This window comes from Corvus hawaiiensis, chromosome 17, assembly GCF_020740725.1.
Source record: "Corvus hawaiiensis isolate bCorHaw1 chromosome 17, bCorHaw1.pri.cur, whole genome shotgun sequence".
NCBI classification, from domain to species: Eukaryota; Metazoa; Chordata; class Aves; order Passeriformes; family Corvidae; genus Corvus; species Corvus hawaiiensis.
The window spans coordinates 10,645,240-10,662,478 of NC_063229.1; the positions used below are offsets into that span (position 1 = coordinate 10,645,240).

Genomic DNA, 17,239 nt, shown 5'->3' on the forward strand with positions numbered 1-17,239 from the left:
GTGGCAATAAGAGGGAACTTCTGGAATTATTTTGAGGTCTGCATGTTTTTAACAGTACACCTCTCCAACTGACCAAGCCCTGATGCCACTTTCACCAATAAAACTGATCAAAACCACTTGCCAAGTACTCTAAAGAGATAAAGCATCAAACTCTGCACTTAACAGCATTGCCCCTTGGCTTTAACACACACTGGTAAAGATCAACTAAATAAAAGTGTGATGACTGAGTAGCTTCAGAACTACCACTCAGTTGCCTGTGTTCATTGTAGCATAAAGCACCAATTAACAGGAGTAAAACAAACACCAAGCCCATATTCAGGTAAGCCTATAATATGCAGTCCCAATGACTGCCATTAATCATAAGAAAAAAAAAAAATCAGCCTGAGAAGAAACAAAGCTACCCAGGGTCATATTCCACACTTAATTACCTCCTCCAGTTTTCATTAGCAGAGCCATTCATCCTCATGCTCTGAACTCCTGCTTCTGCTCTGTGCTAGACCCACTCCAAGTACCACAAGGTGACACAGTGACCCTCTGTTCTGTGAGGGCACAGAGGGCCAGTCCACTCCATCCCATCCCATCTCCAGCCTGATCCAGGAGCAGGGAGCAGCTGAAGGCGGTGCTCAGGTGTGTTCCCTTATCTCCCTCTGTTGGGGACAGACATCCCTGGAGATGTTTCTTGAACAGCATGGTACCTCTTTCTGAAGGGACATTTCCCCACAGGAAAAAAAAACAGCTCCTCCCTTCCTGATGTGGAAAAGCCACAATTTTCAGTGTTCAGTAGGAGAAACCCCAGAAAGCTGGTCCATTTCCAGCCTTGCTTAGGTTCCAGTCACACTGAGATGAGTTTGGGAGGAAATAACACTGCTCCAGCAGTGAGCTGCTGTTTTCCCTTCTCAGATTAGCACATCTATTTAAACTATACACTTTTGCTGTATTTATAGAGACGAAACAAAGCCAGTGATATCTTGAACCCAAACAACACCTTATTTGGCATGGTGGTGACATTCTGCTCCCTAGGAAAGCTGCTGGGTCTGGCAGAGACCCAACCAATTCCTCCAAGAGTTGCAGAGTTTAAACCGCTCAACTTGTAATTTCTCTCAGCTTTGCCAAGAACTAATATTCCCTTCTGAAGCAGGGATGAAGAGAGCTGCCTTCCCATGTGATCCACATAGATAACTGACACCTTAAAGTTACTCATAGGCAAGCCCATAAGCCTGTTTAGTAACCAGAGCTGGAACCAAAGAGAAGCAGTTCCAGAGCCACAGACTAAAGAGCCACCTACCAAAACTCTGCAAAGGGCTCAGATGCAGAATTATTCCCCATTTGAACAGTTTCATGTATCAGATCCTTGTTCTCCTGCATCCTTATCCCTTCTTTTGCAGTTTAAGATAACCTGGACAAACCAGATTCTTCCCTGTGAGGCCCTGGCACAGGGTGCCCAGAAAAGCTGTGGCTGCCCCATCCCTGGAAGTGTCCAAGGTGGGGTTGGACAGGGCTTGGAGCAACCTGGGATAGTGGAAGGTGTTCCTGGCCATGGCAGGGGGTGGAATGAGATGAGCTTTAAGGTCCCTTCCAACCCAAACCATCTGAAGGCTCTATGACCCATGTGCTGTCTGGTGAATTCCAAAGGAAATTAGTGGATGGTGAGAACAGTTGCTTTTCTTATTCATGCCCATGCAGCACTGAAGGACAGATGTGATTTACAACCTGATGTCACTCTAACATCTTAGGACACCATCACAGCCCTCCCCTGGTAGGGAATTGTACTACAATCAGATACTCAGACCTCTAAATTAAACAAAGGAAAAAATTTATTCCATGAAAAAGAACAGTTTATTTTTAAAAACATATTTCCTTTCCCGTTCAGTTAACAAGGGATACTGTGGATGAAACTTACTCTTTTTGGCTACGTGATAGAATATTCCATTTTAAATAAGAATCACCAGTTTAGCCAGCAAAGAGATGTTCTAAAAAGGTATTTTTCCAGAGCTGTTTTCTAGTAGGATAGTACCCAACAGCCAGGGAAGAGCTCCATAAGAAGCTTCTAGGAGACCATTCAGTGACCCTGAGCAAAGAGCCTTTCACCTGGGGAGGTCAGCTGAGAGCAGAGAGGTTGGAGAGTCAGGCCAGGCTTTTCCACTTAGTTATGCAAATTTGAGTATTACTGAAACATTTCATCAGTTGTCGAAGATTCAACAAAAAGGGGAGAAAAAGGTAGATTCTCCCTCCCCTACAACACGTTGCTGCTGAGTATTCTAGTCTCAATGGAATGCATTTTGTACAAAAAATACTCCCATTTTCAATCAAACTTCCTGAAGGAATCCCTAGCAGAATAATTTCTAGACAGCTGCTAAGTGAGTGAGAGAACCAGAGAGTCTGCTGAAAACAGCCTTTGATTTCAACACAGAGCAAAGAGTCACTTGAGAACACAAAAATGTGGAAGAGAATCTCTGTCAACAACAGCCTCATTTGGAGGACAAAAGAGCCCAGCAGAGTTTTCCTGGAGTAGTCCTAAAGCAAGATCAGCAAGAGTACATCAAACCAGCAGCTATTCCTAGGAACACTGTGCATAGGAGGCACATTTAGTGAGTTTTCACACTTATGCCAAGCTACCCTGCAAATTAGAATGCTCCAGCATCAAACTCTTTACTTATTTCCTCCCTCTGCTGAGTTACAAATGAGTTGTACAGACTTATCTTTCCCCTCAGGTGCATCATGGCTCAGGACATGAAAGCTCTCACACTCCCCTGGATGACAGCTCTGCAGATGGGACACAGCCTCAAATTGAGGGCACATTCTCCACAAGCTACCAGGTGGCCACAGGGAACAAACACAACAGACACCTCTTTGTCCATGCACACTTTGCACATCCTCTCCTCTTGCAGGCGGCGGAGCTGTTCTTCTGTGCTCAGCTGAGGCTCATCTTTACCAAAAAAGAAAAAAACAAAAGCCCAAACTGTTAATGTTGTCACAGCTCCAGAGTCCCAGCTGTGACAGCTTAGGAAGTCACACTGCAACTTGCCCACTGTTTTGTTCAGACTGTGAAGATGGCAGAAGTACCTCTTAGGCAAGTTTCATTTAAGCTAGAAAACTACAGCTATTGTAGACTGGCTTATCTACACAAGATTCAGCTTATCTACACCTGCTGGACCGAGCAGGGACACAGATCAACAGCATTTACTATGGTACATAATTATCCTGATAAACTGGATTTTTTTGTAACAGCTGCTTCACAGGGGCATTCCAATCCCTGAAAAAGGGTTTCTGTGCTCAGGTACCACTCAAACCAGCACACAGTCCCCTTCAAAATTGAAAAAATGAGTTAGTATAATGATACTGTTATTCTAGAAGCCCTCCCAATTATGCTGAAGCTCAATTCCCCGCCACTGCCAGCCCAGAGCACCTGGTTCCTTTTGCTGCACAGATCGCATTTCTTGTCTTGATGTTCCAGTCTCTCTCTGAACAGCTCCTGTATAACCAGAAAAGAAGATGGTATTGAATGCTACCCCCCTTTATCCCTCTCCAGACAGTGCTGTGTGAAAAGATGAAATACCCTGGACCTCAGAAGTATTTAGTTAAAAATTTCTTTACTCAGCCTGGTGTGGCTGATGTTCTCTGTGGTGCTTCAGTAGCTATGTAAGTTCACTCCCTGCCAATGCCTGTCTGTCCATATCACATTCTCTCCTCAAGGTTGGTTTATCTATCACATCAGCTGGTCATTCCAGCTCCTATACTGCTATGTAATCAAAATTTCAGGTTTGTGGATTTTTTTTTTTCCCATGTTAGCTACAGAAATGGCAGACCGCGCCGTGGAGGCAGGAGCTTTGGAACTGCATCTTCAAGTAAAATTCACTTGGCAAACAGGCTTCACAAAACAGATAACACAAGACAGACAGAAGTTAAGGAAAATATATACTATCTAGACAAAAAGCATGGCTGTTTCTGATCAAGTTATTGATCCAATTTTAAATAGGCTTGGAGTGATCATCCATCCTAGAAGCTTTGCTTCAGAAAACTGTCTCTGTCTGGATCAGATGTGAATCTATGCACAAGCCTCCACATCGTGGAGCTGCCGGTTACTGCAGCTCTGAGGGCAGCAGGAAACACCAAGGATATCCCCACCACAGCCCAGTGCAGGCAGATACAGCCACTGACATCCCAGTAACCACAGCTTCTCCAGGTTTCTTTAAATCAGAACCTCATTGCTCAGCCTCCCAAGGGAAGGCAGGCTTGGGGGCATTACTCCTCTTAATTCCAGCCTGGGCAGAGTGAAGGCAGACCCTCAAGACACTCCCAGAAGTGCTCCAGATGCAATGAGGAAGAGGTTAAACCCCAGCCCAGGTGTGAGTCAGGCCTACCTCTGCTTCTTCCTGCACTGCTGCTGGCCCCCCCACCTGACTGCAGCAGGTCTGAGATCAGCTCAGACTCAGACAGGTAGAAAGTCCCAGTCAGCCCAAATTTATTCTCTACCAGGATTGCCACCCAGGTGGGGTCAAAGCCCATCTGCAGGACATTCTGCACTATGGCACTCTGATCCTCAGAAGGATGAGCCAGCAATTTCCAATCTCTCAGAGGATCTGTAAAGCAGTGAACAGATACTTTACCAAAAAGGCAGAGCTTTGGGCAAAAAGTGTGCCATTCCTTGAAGGTGTTCTACATAAAATGGCATTAATATATTCTAGAACACTCCTCAAGCTATCCATATAGCCAGATTAACATCCACATTTGTTTTTTACTTCAAATCATAATTCACAAGAAAGTTAACCAAAACCAATTTCATAAAAGCCCAGACACTTATTTTGGATGGTTTATTTTACTTTATCAGTGAACATAGTCTCCTGTGTTTGGCATCAGCCCAGAATCCTTATCTTTGTTTTCACATCCCAGAACAGAAGCCTCGGAACTGCTTTCATGAACATCAAGTGGAACATCCCAATTAAGGCCTCTCCTACCTTAACCATTCATCAGTAACAACAGAAGTAGGAAATTCAGCTGGCAATCTCTTCAAAAGCTCAAGTCTTGCTTGAGCTTATGGGAGCCAAATTTCACCTACTTACATTTCTGGGAGCAACTGATAAATGGGAATAATCCCTAGGATCAACACTTTCATGAACGCCTAGACCCTCCACTGTTCTCTGGTTTCTTATCAAGCCTGTTTAAAATGTTTTAGTGAAAGACTTTACAGACAGACATCAACAGCAAGAGCATACAAAAGCCAAAGGTAAGTTAGGCAAGCACTCAAAATTCACAGGATCTCCAGACTAGCTAAGTGTCTCTGGTCTTAGACTAAGAGGTCTCACTAGAACAAGTAACTTTGTTTCTTGAGCTAGAGACCATTTCCTAAAACCAAAGAGAAACAGCTGCTAGAATATCAAAACATCTCACAAACACCCTGTCTACAGAGGGCACAGGAGCTGGGGTGGGATGATGGAACTCAGACTACACCAAGTTCACCAGAAGATGGAACACCATGGAATTACTGCACTAACCTTGGGAAGGAGAGGAGTCTTGCTCAGTCTGATCCCAGGAATGTCTCTGAAAATGACACAAAAAGAAGTGTGTTCAAAACTCCACCATCTACCAAACCTAATCCACTACACACAAAATATTCATGACTCACTGGAGCCAGCAGGGTGGTAGAAAAGGTTGCCTGAACGCTGCTAACAAATTCTCTCCCCCTTGAGTGCAGTAAAAATTCACACCTATGATCAGAAAGGTTTAAAGACATTAGTACAGGATCTCCCAAGTGAAGCTAGCAGTAGTAGTTTGAATTTTAGAAGCAAAGGGTGCTATGAGCAATAAGCAAACCGCTATGTATCCATTAAAGACAGGGTTTCTCCTGCCCACCTCTTGCACAAAGGCTGAGAAGTAAGAGATCATGATCCCTCCTCCCCCTTAATTCAGTCTTCATTTTGGCCTAGGATGAGCTCAGTTGTAACATGCTTTAGAATAGACCACAGGAACTGTGATGAGAGAGCAGTTCACAGGAAGAAACAAGAACTGCTGCAGAAACCCAAGGTTTACAGTACATTTCTTCTAGTACCTCAGAGTGGGAGAAATGAAAGCTCTTCTTTGATGCCAAAGAAAGTTATTTTAATTGAACTCTTAGAAGGTAAATTCTAGGTCAAATCGGAGAATCTCAGGTCTGAACTGTGCCATTCCACCTGAATTTGAACATCTTATTTTGCTTTTAAGGTGAGAGGATCTAAATATTTCTATCCCATGAAAGAAATCTGTCAGTATGAAATGCATGACCTATCTTTTGGCCTTACTATGAGGGGTATTTGTTAACCAAGACTGACTTACTCTGGATACCATTTGGCATGTTCCCTCCAAGGATCATCTCCAAAGGACCAGCTCCTCACACCTCCATCACAGTAAAAACACCTCACTACATCTCCTTGTCCTGAAAGAGACCAAGAGATTGTTTGATATCTGAGACACTACATGCTCTACACTAACCCTGAGTGAGAACCTGGGGCAAGACTCAGCACAAAACACAGGCTTTGGACAGAAGAGATGAAACATGACAATTTACCAGCACTGTGCACATTGTACAGGGGCAGGAACTCAGTCTGAGCTCCCAGAGCTGCAGCTGGTTGAGATGATTCCAGAAGGCAGTCACAAGCTCACAGGCAGCATCTATGGGAGCAGCTGAGCTGCCATGCACAGCCCCCCCAGCCAACCCCCCTGCCTGCATTTAGAGAAGAGCTGTAATTAGTTGTACCTGTGAACACACTTTGCTCACTAACCACAATCTGCCATAGCACAAATATTTCCTCTGACTGGTCAATTCAGAGATGAGTATTTCTTCAAACCTATCACCTAACCAGCAAAGCATTCTCAGAGGAAAACAATAACATTATATTGATATTCACATACACGTGATTACAAGAAATATTACAAGTCTTCCTAAAAAAAAAAAATGTATCTTATTTCTGTATTTCAAATAAAGTGTTCTTAGAACAACAAGCCAGATGTGCTGACTCTATACAGCTTTCACTCAGATTTGGGGTTTTGAGAAGAAAAAGCTTCAGTGCAAGATAGAGCCTATGCAAAACATGACAAACCAAGCTCCTCAAGTCCTTTTAGCAGTGCAAGGAATAAATACACTCAATGGATCTTCAAGCACACACTTTTCTGTCAGTAAAACATCTGTTTAAAACACATCACATTTTCCACTCCTGCTGGCAGGGGAGTTTATTTAGTAGTGGACCCCTCAGTACCCAAACAGGAGTTAAATGTTGAAGCAAACTGTGCACAAGCAGCAAGTAAAACAGCACAGGCACAAGGAAGGATGTGGTTTTTAACTACAATGCACACACTCACAGGTATTTATAAGACCAGTAACACATAGTGAACCTTTCAAAAGTTAAGGTGAGTAAGAGTTAAGGACACTTCTCCCGAGTACCCACCTGTGTAAAAGAACCCTGCTCTAGCCAGTTGCTCTGGATGCATGTGGGAATTTTGAGGCCAGTTCTCAAATGTAGACAGTCTCATCTCCTCTGTGACCATCTCAGGGTACTCTGGCTCATTGGGCAGGGCTGTCTCCTCACTGACTATCCCCTGCAAGAGACTCAGGAACTGCCCATCCACAGTGTCAAAGATCTCCTGCAGGGACAGCACCTCCTGGTTCCCAACATCCTCACCGCAGATGTATTTACAGGAAGGGAAGAATTTCATGTGCTCTATTATGGGGCAATCAATAGGTCTCCAGTCCTTCAGGACACCACCACAGCAAAAACACTGCACTTCATCCCTGGGGCCCACGTAGAAAAATCCAGCCTTGACCAGATCCCGGGCAGACACAGGGGCGGTGCGGGGCCACTGCTGGAAAGTCCTCAGTCTCATTGCCATGTTCCTCATGCTGGAATCAAAGAGCTGGCAGTGAGCACCCCTGGGCTCCGGCTGCTCTGCTGCTGCTGCTGCTGCGTCCCCCATGGCCGTGCTCTGAAAGAGAGGATGGGAGAGCCCAGAGCAGTCAGCTGCATTCCCAGCACCAGGCAGCACTCACCCCGCATTATTATTCCTCATCCCCACGCACATTCCAGAAAGCTTCTGGTATCAACAAAGCCCAGCTTGTTTCAGAATTGCAGCCCAGCCACAGACCCTGTGTTTCTGCACTTTGCTGTTGAACTTTTCTGAGCACTCACTGGTGTCTGATGGGAAGAGCCCAGCGCTTTCCAAACCCCTCTGCCAATTTACAGGAAAGATGGAACAGAGAGAGGAAGGCAAAACCTGTGCCATCTCCCAAGCTGAACCAATCCTGATTTTGGCATCTGATCTGCAAGATAAATCCCCAGCCATTTTGCTCAGCCTTTAAACTAACATTAGAAAGGCTCTGCTTTTTTATTCCCCAAACCAGGCACACCATAAAACAGAGAATGGCCACACCCAAACAAATGTCTCAATCTCCTATTTACAGCCAAACACCAGGCAAAACATCAGTAGATTTTTCGTGACCTTATTGTTATGATTATTAAGCACTGAATATCCAGAAAGAGCTCTATAAAAGAGAACCTTTCCAAGCCTAAAATAATTAGGTGCAGTTTCTATGAGGTGGCGTCCTTAAATCAAGGATTTTCTAGTTTTTGTCATTTTCTGCTCTGTCCTCCTTCTGCACAAGAGTGAAATTAAAGAAGTTACCAGTGCCTGATTATCCAAGCTCTCATCTTGCTTAAGTAACAGCCCTTCCCTGGGTGATTAAGCTGAACAGCAACTCAGCCACTGTGTCCAACACTTTCCCTATGGCTGGCAAAGACACTTTCAAACAGCCTTACAATAACACAACTGAGAACCAGGAACAAGTTAATTCCTTTGGAGTGAAGTTCCTACAAAGTGTAGGTGCAAAAGGTGCAAAACCAAGCTTGCTCAGCCACATGCCTCTCACAACAAAAGGCAGCAAGGAAGAAAAAGCTCATTAACAACCAGAATTTCATTCTATAATGACAGTGACAGAAACCAGAGTTGGAGGGAAAAGCTCTAAAAGTGTCTTTCAGCAACTGTGCTTTATTTAATACAATAAAGAAGTTACTCAGGAACTATGCCACTGCTATAAAGAAAAATCCAAAGCCATTAGTCACTGATGCCCAGCAGAATTTGCAAGCTAAGCAAACTGAGGAGCAGACAGATTATTTGCTTTCACAGCAGATTTTACTCCCAGAACACAGAAGCTTGGTCACCAGGCACAGCTCCCCAATCAGTGCTGTTCCCATCTTGGGCCCTAACAAAACAAAAGCTATAACTCTTAAGCTACAACAAACTCTGGGTTTCACAGAGATGATGACCAGCTTGTCTTAGCCTCCCTCCACCTAGAAAGCCCTTGAGACCAAGCTTCACAGCTTTTGCTTTGAGGTGCAACATAGGAGAACAAACATATTTATCTTTTGCTTATTGAGAAGCCCATTATAGTGTACCTGCATATTCACGTGCTCAGCAGAAGATTCATTAACTTTGCTAACAAGACTCCCCAAACCAAATTAAAATTTTAAATAGCTATAACACCACTAAAAATTAATGTTCTTTCACAACCTGCTACTTACATAGTAATACAAAGCCAAAGCAACATTGCAGCTCATGCCACCAATTAGCACAAAAGAGATAAAACTATTTTTAAAAAAAACCAACTTTACCTGAAGCAAACGAACAAAAACCCAGAAGGCTTCCATGAATTAAAATTCTCTCAACACCACAAGCTCCACACAAAAATCTTCTCTCCTCAGAAGCCTCTCCCAAAGGAGAAACACCACCAAGGCATAAACGAGCCCACCTGCCTCAGAGGCCATTTATAATGCTTAGTTGCCCCCAATTGGTTAGGTTTGGACTGAAATTCTCTATTGGCTAATGAGTCCAAATTTCATCTTTATAAATAGGAGTCAGGAAGCAAAAGTTAGGCTCAAATTTTCTCCAGAAAACAGTTGATCTTGTTAAAACCTAGTCTAGTGCCAGGTGTGATATCCTGATTCCTATGACACAATGGCCTCCCTATTTTGCTGTGACTGTAATAACAGTATGTCTGCATCTTTTCAGCTTGTTTTCACATGTGGTTTGCACCTGACATTTCTTAAGAAAATGTACTGTAAAATTAGCAGATAAATAGCAACAAGAATTTTCTCCGGACAGTTTGAACAGATTGCATTTCCCTTACTTTAGGAATTAAGTCTTTTTCTACAATCGCATTTTCACAACTTGAAATCCTCCTATTCCTTTGCCTTCCTGTGGTCACAATTCCACAAAATGGAAGATTTTAAGGATAGTTTTGAAAGGTACAATTACTTGAAAATGTGTTTTTCTTTACCACTGCCTGAGAAGAGGCATAAAGCTTCTTCTAAATTCTTGACAAAATATCAGTTCTCCGTGTAAACATAAGAACACGGGTGGTTTATGTTTCTTAGAAATGATAAATTAGCTTTTTTCTTTTAATAAAAAGATCCAAAGTCTTTCTTACAGGCAAGCCTATACAATCATTCTCATTAAAAAGGACAGTGTTGGGTTTTTTCTAATTAAATACTTGTTAATGAAAGCCCCTGAGCAGTAGAGGGCAGTGCTTTTATATGACATTTACAGAATCTTGTAACAAGAGAATGTGCTGGGGAAGTTTGTCCTTAGTGAATTTCTCTGTAATAAAATACATATAAAGATAATTGCATATTATCTTCTGCTCCATGGATCCTGTTCTTTCTAAGTCTATGCTGATTCTTGAAGAATGCATCCTAAAAATCCAAGGGACAGTGTTAACAAAATCCCTCCTACAGAGACTGTTTGGGGTCTGCTGATGGGTTGTAGCAAATCACCTGTTAATCAATAAGAGTGACTGATAATTCCGATTTTATGAAGCATTTTACAAGCAATGACCTCATCTTCTACTGCTTATAACCACCTGGCTTCTCAAAGGTGTGCACAATTCCACCTATTTTAGGAGAACACCCAGCCTGATTGTTAAAGAGGGAAAAGCTGTATAAATCTCAGAGAAGTTCAAAAGCAGCTTCTAAGTGAATTGACAAAATTTATCTGTTTCTGGAAGTGGTTATTTGGGTTTTTTTCTTATATACATAATATTCTTCCATCATAAAAACTTCAAGACAGGTTTAAGGTTGATCATCTGTGGGATACACTCGTGATTTTGGGGGGAACATTTCACCAACAGAGGAAAACTGAGAAGGACCAGTGAGATAACTGTAGCAGAAGAAGATGAAATGATACCAAGTGTGGTGCTGAGAGCAAGTAAACACAAGCCACCATGTATAAATAATAGGATTTTATTTTAGCACGCCAAGATTTGGAAAGCAAATAACATATTCAGTAATGTGTTGCATGCAACTTACATTGAGCTTTTTTAGCAAGTCATACATTTTCAGTTCCTTTTCAGAGCATTAAGATGTCCTACTGAACTTCTGAATGCGTCTTAAAATGAAGAGTGTCATGAGCTAGTGATAAACAAATGTGGGAATCAGTAAACATCAATCAGGAGTCCAGGACAGATCAGTGATAATGATCAACAGTGCCATCACTAGACAGTGATTGGAAACACTCGATGAAGAAAGTAATATAAACATGATTAATCAAAAATCTGCTTGCTGTTATCAGCCTGATTTGGAAGGAAAACAATCAATAAATACAAGGCCCAGAGTATAGCTGGAGACAGCATAATGAAGAGCTTGAAAGCACTGGAGTGACTGGAGCCCCTGGAAAAACTCCAGCAGAATTCAGCATCTCTACCCTTGAGGTGCTACACAGCTGTAAGGGGATGAAGCTTAGCTTGAGGAAGACTGTTGTGCTTTCATCAATAAATTAAGAGTTTACTGAGGAAAGAGGCTTTTATAACAGGGGAAAAAAAAGGTATCAGTTGGCACTGGTGAAGAAACGAAGAGGCTGGAACATGAGACACTATAGCTTGCCACTGCAACTGATGTGTAAAGGAACCGGATATCAAGCAAATTTATAACATAATTCCTATTCCCACTTGCTCAGATATTAGCCACTATGAAGACATGGATCCATTTTGCAGAAAAAACCATTCAGACCCTGTGATATAACTGCTTAGCAGCCTGAAACAGAGTAGACAAAATCATTACACTTAAAGCCCTAGACACAGATGACTGCTGCTCTTTCTCCATTTAGGGCCTCTCTTTTCCTCTTCTGGCTGCCTCCTCCTCGTGTGTTGTCCTTCCCCTTCCTTCCCTCTGCAGGGCCAGCTGGTCTCATCCTGCAGCACAACAGCTACACTGCTGCTCCCTGGGGAGCTGCTGGCACTGCTCCTGCCACAGGAACACCTGTGAGGAAGCCTGTCGGCTCAGCTGCCTCCCAGGGCAGTCCTGAGGGACCAAAGCACACTGCTGGACATTGACACAGAGCTCCACAGCACCCATAAAACAAATCCACTGCGGACAGGAAGCAGGATCCAACCCAGTGAATAGTGACAAGACACACTGAAAAGTGACTGGTCACCCCTGGGACAAACACAAAGCCATTCCCTCAGGGCAGGGCAAAGCTCAGAAGTCTCACTTTGCTGTTTCATGCAGCTCAAATTTTTCTTTTCCCATAACAAGTTCTGCTATACATCTGCAGGGATCTTCTCTGCCTATCAATGTCTTCCTTGCTGCACTTCCCTCAGTGGACTTTTCAATAATAATGAAAAGCAAATTTAACACATTAATAATAATAAATGATTTATTTCTTCACACATTAACAATCATTAATTCAGGAAGCCTGGAAATGTTGCTATGAAGTAAATAATAGAATCCCAGAATGGTTTGGGTTGGAAGGGACATTAAAGCTCATTCATTCCCACCCCCTGCCATGGGCAGGGACACCTTCCACTATCCCAGGTTGCTCCAAGCCCCATCCAACCTGGTCTTGGACACTTTCAGGGATCCAGGGGCAACCACAGCTTCTCTGGGCACCCTGTGCCAGGGCCTCACCACACTCTGAGTACACCAAACCTAACATCAAACCTAAATCTCCCCTCTTTTAGTTTAAAGCCATTCCCTCTTATCCTATCACTGCATGCTCTTGTAAAAAGTACACATACTATACATAGAGACTGCTGGAAGTAGTGCACAGGTGAGTAACAAATACCTGTTTTGTGAAGTGATTTCCTAGGGATTCAAATCTTTCAATCTCCTGCTGTAATTCTTTCCCCTGACCCCCACTACCATGGCATTTGATTGCCTCAAAACTTTAGGTATTGTAATAGTTAGGAATAGCTAAATGTAGCTTGCAACGTGATTCATGGAAGTGCTTCAAATCAAATCCTATTAATATCCCAGCCCACAGAACAGAACACAGTACATATGAAAAGGAAAATCTGCAAAGCACAGCAGATACTCAAAAAATCAATAGAGGAACTGGCCTTAAAATCCTACTGTGATCTGAAAGAGAAGCAAACTAATATACCAGTTCTTTGAAACAAGGAAAACTCTTTCATAACTTTGTGGTTTAAGTGTTCAGCCTATTATAAAAAATATTTTTGCTATTGAAGAGTGGGTTGACTACTGTTCTCTTCTTTTTCAAAGGAAAGTGTTTGTGGAAAATAGCTTCTCTTTTATTTTTCTAAATGGCTTTTGGAGCTGAAAAATATGAGTTTCTTTTTCAAGGGTCATTTTTTCTCTTCATTCAGTTTTCTACCCCTTCTTGCCCTCGCTGTTGAACCCAAACATCATGAGGGGAAAAAAAAAAGAAATAAAGAACAACCCCAAACCCATTATTTGTTGTCTTCTTTTGTTTCCCATAACATTCTGAATACTTGAAAAAAATCTTCAAACATTCAATGCTGCTGCAAATTGAATGAACTATTTTCAGTTTTCAGCAGATCAACAATCCAAAGATCCAAAGAGCAAGCAGAGTTCTTAGAGGCCTGAGCAGCAGCACAGGGATTGGGAATACAAATTAAAGTTGAGGAGAGAACTGTAGGGCTAAGTACATTTCCACAGTGAGTATGGAAAACATAAATCATATTCCCTTGGTTTTTTCCTTCCTAAGTAGCACCTGGCAGGTTTCCCCAAAGATGAATTGTGCTTCTTCCTCTCCCCCTGACTGATCATTTCCCAATTCCTTCTGATTCTGACATGGAGGAGCCTCACATCTGGGCTTTATTCCCTTTACCTACACCAAGCCAGGAGGTACAGGAACAGAAGACCTGGAGCCTCATGTAAGCTGAGTGGCATTGCAACTCCAAATTGTTCACATATAAAACTAACAGCTCCTCAGAAGAGATTCTTACCCACTTGTGACCAAAGTTCCACCATTCAGCCATTAAATTACCTGTAAAGAAGGATTTTTCAGGCATTGTTGTGATTCTAATGGAGCTCATCCTACTTTATAATTGGCAGAAAATCAGCCATCAAGAATCACAGAACATCTGATTTTCCAATTGAATCCTGCTATAGTTTGGACTGTGTTTTCATTGCAGAGAATGTGCCTGGCTGCCTGAATATTGCTTGGGCGACAAGCAGAAAGATCTATTCCTGAGCTATTCACACTACAATCATCTGCTTTTCTCCATGCAAATTGGCCTGGAATAGGTTTAGTTTGTCCCTGTATCAATAATCAATAGCAAGATTGAAAGACGAGGAAGAAAGACAACAGACCAACCTGAAGTCACTGCACAGAGCTAAAGGGGGAAAAGCACAACAAAGTAACCAAAGACAGACTGACCTTACAATTTAATGGAAACCACACGACAGCAGCAAGAAGGAGTTGCCAAGGACGAAGATCAAGAGGGAGACAGGGGAGAGTCCCTGTGCTCAGTCGTTGCTCCGTTGAGCTCCCTGCCACAGCTTTCCAAGGAAGTTGTCTCGCAGGGAACAGCATGTGTGATGCTGATGTCAGATGGGATCTGTTCACAGGCCACACTCTTTGCATATGATTTCCCTCCTCATGTTTTCACAAACAATGTGTCAGTGACATGAGAAACAGGAGAGAAGAACAGATACAATTTCTCTGTGCGTCTGCTTTTATTTTTCACCCTCAAATGATGGAAGTCAGTGCTGGATCCTTGGTTTGGGAACATTCCACAGGGGTGTGGGGTCCAGGAGGGAGATGATTCTATTATGGCAGTATTTGATTTTCTTCCCTGATCATAACAGAGAGCGCTGCATAAAATTCCTGAAAAATCTAAATTAAAAAAAAAGAAAAAGAAAACACCAACAAAAGTATTCTGTATCGTACACATGAACTGTTCTGAGATTTCAGAGAGTATTAGCAAGGGGAAAGAAAGATAAGTACAACTTTTTCTTAAACTAGAAGAACGCATTTGTTTCAACTAAGACAAAACCAAACCCTGCGTCACCCCCTGGGTTACAGTGTTACACTCCAAGAGTATCCTAAGTTATATAATATATATATAAATATGAGTATCACCTTACCCATATCCTTCGACTGAGACTTTTCATCTTCCTGGTCTTATTTCTAAAAGATTATGCACTTCTCAATGGATAGACAAGATCACTCTTAGCATTACCAGGAAGAAAAAAATTTCACATTTTCCAAATGCAAAAGACAAAAAAAATATTCCCACAAAGACCTAGATGTGTACATGCATGTATATATGTGTCCTGCTGCCTTTGGGTCTAATCTAACAGGTACAGCCTAAGAGCAGCCCCCTGTACATTGGGATGCTGAAGCAGAGAGCTCTAACGTTCTGCCCACATGCTCTCCTGGCGAGGATGATTCATAGTCACATCGTTTCTATATCGAGATGTGAACATATACAATCACATGGACTTCGGAGCAGTGCCCATCACCCAGGCATCCAGCCTTTCCTTCTCCTTCCACACACATGTTCCTCTCTCCAGCCACGCTGGTCACTTTTTTCGTCCTGTTTTTTTGAAGCTCTGTGCTTTGGATGGCCTTTCCAGCTCACTCAGGGACTGCCCAGAGCAGGGATTTACTGACTTGCTCCATAACTACACTAGAGACAAACAGAATTGGAACAGGCCAGGTTGGAAAGGGCTCGGAGCAACCTGGTCTAGTGGGAGGTGTCCCTGCCCATGGCACAGATTGGAACAAGATGATCTCTGAGGTCTCTTCCAACCCAAACCATTCTGGGATTCTAGGAAAATACCAATTATTACTTGCTACCTAAGTCAAACAGAGAACACGAAGCATCTCCAGGCGCTCTTTCTTCTTTATGACTGATCAGAAAAAGGACAAAAGTGGACTCTTCATTTCAGATATTTTTTTAGAACGGTAAGTACAAACTCAAACTACCAAGTTCCAAACATGTGAACACAGAGAAGACTCTGGTTTTAACTGCATCTAAAGGAAAGCATGATTGTGTTGTTTAGTGTATTTCACAAGAATCAAAATTTGCCACTTTTACCCCCAAAATGAAGCATGGAGATGTTACAAAACTTTGTAGCTTGCGCAGCTTACACCTTGGCCCTATTGAAATCAATATAAACTGGGCTAAGGGGCCCACAATTCCACCCAGGTTCTGCAAAATAGCTGGAAGGAAAAAAAATGAATTGATCTGATAAAAACCCATGTTGAGGGTGGCTGCTGCCAGTGGTCAGACTGGCTGTGATCCTCTGCCACGGTGTCCTGGCCATGGCTACTGTGGGCTGGTGTGAGGGAAAATGGGGCTCCCAAAGCTCTTGAGGCAATGGGTGAACTAAAACAGGCTCCCCAGGAAAGTGATCATGGCACTGAGCCTGATGGAGCTCAAGGAGATTTGGACAATGATCTCAGACACATGGTGGGATTGTTGGGGGTGTCCTGTGCTGGGACAGCAGTTGGGCTTTGATGATCCTTGCTGTAAACAGGAGGAGACATGGTCCTAAGATGCACCTGGGGAAGCTTAGGCTGGACATTAGGAAGAATTCCTTCATAGAAAGGGTGATTAGACATCGGAATGGGTGGCCCTGGGGAGGTGGTGGAGTTACCATCCTTGGAGAGGTTTAAGGAAAGACTGGACATGGCACTCAGTGCCATGGTCCAGTTGACAACATGGTGTTGGGTCACAGGTCTGATTCGATGATGTCAGAGGTCTTTTCCAACCTAGTTGATTCTATGATTCTAAGGAAAGACTGGCTGTGGCACTCAGTGCCCTGGTGTAGCTGACCAGGGCTGCTGGATCATAGGTTGCATTTGATGATCTCAGAGGTCTTTTCCAACCTAATTGATTCTGTGATCCTGGGTCTCTTCCGACTCGGGAAGCTCTGTGATTCTGCCTCAGTGATTCAGTGATCCTGTGAACTTGCACAGCTGAGTCTGTGGGCAAAGAGTCCTCGCAAAG

General features: G+C 43.0%; 1 protein-coding gene across 3 annotated transcripts; it reads right to left on the reverse strand.

The window, feature by feature from the left end:
* Nucleotides 1-1,821: 1,821 nt before the first annotated feature.
* On the reverse strand, nucleotides 1,822-15,839 carry BIRC7 (baculoviral IAP repeat containing 7). 3 transcript variants are annotated; one of them, XM_048322256.1, is made up of 8 exons: nucleotides 15,369-15,829; nucleotides 14,659-15,117; nucleotides 7,419-7,953; nucleotides 6,310-6,409; nucleotides 5,624-5,705; nucleotides 5,493-5,538; nucleotides 3,407-3,472; nucleotides 1,822-2,926 (listed from the first exon to the last, which is right to left on the reverse strand). In XM_048322256.1, exons 2-8 carry the CDS (start codon nucleotides 14,863-14,865, stop codon nucleotides 2,724-2,726), a joined length of 1,239 nt encoding a protein of 412 aa, XP_048178213.1. In that variant the 5' UTR covers nucleotides 14,866-15,117; nucleotides 15,369-15,829; the 3' UTR covers nucleotides 1,822-2,723. The 3 variants fall into 3 exon arrangements, with proteins under 3 accessions (XP_048178213.1, XP_048178214.1, XP_048178215.1); XM_048322257.1 differs by lacking the exon at nucleotides 14,659-15,117 and having other exon boundaries at nucleotides 15,369-15,832; XM_048322258.1 differs by lacking the exon at nucleotides 5,624-5,705 and having other exon boundaries at nucleotides 2,827-2,926; nucleotides 15,369-15,839.
* Between the last annotated feature and the right edge of the window lie 1,400 nt (nucleotides 15,840-17,239).

Bases quoted from the DNA above. Each gene is read 5' to 3' on its own strand.
- BIRC7 (XM_048322256.1), bottom strand. From the start codon at position 14,865: ATGCAAAGAGTGTGGCCTGTGAACAGATCCCATCTGACATCAGCATCA. The intron at 7,954-14,658 runs GTCAGTCTGTCT...CCTCTCTTTCAG, and splicing joins GGTTTCCATTAAATTGTAAG to AGCACGGCCATGGGGGACGC. The intron at 5,706-6,309 runs GTAAGTCAGTCT...TTCTGATCATAG, and splicing joins CATGCCAAATGGTATCCAGA to GTGTGAATTTTTACTGCACT.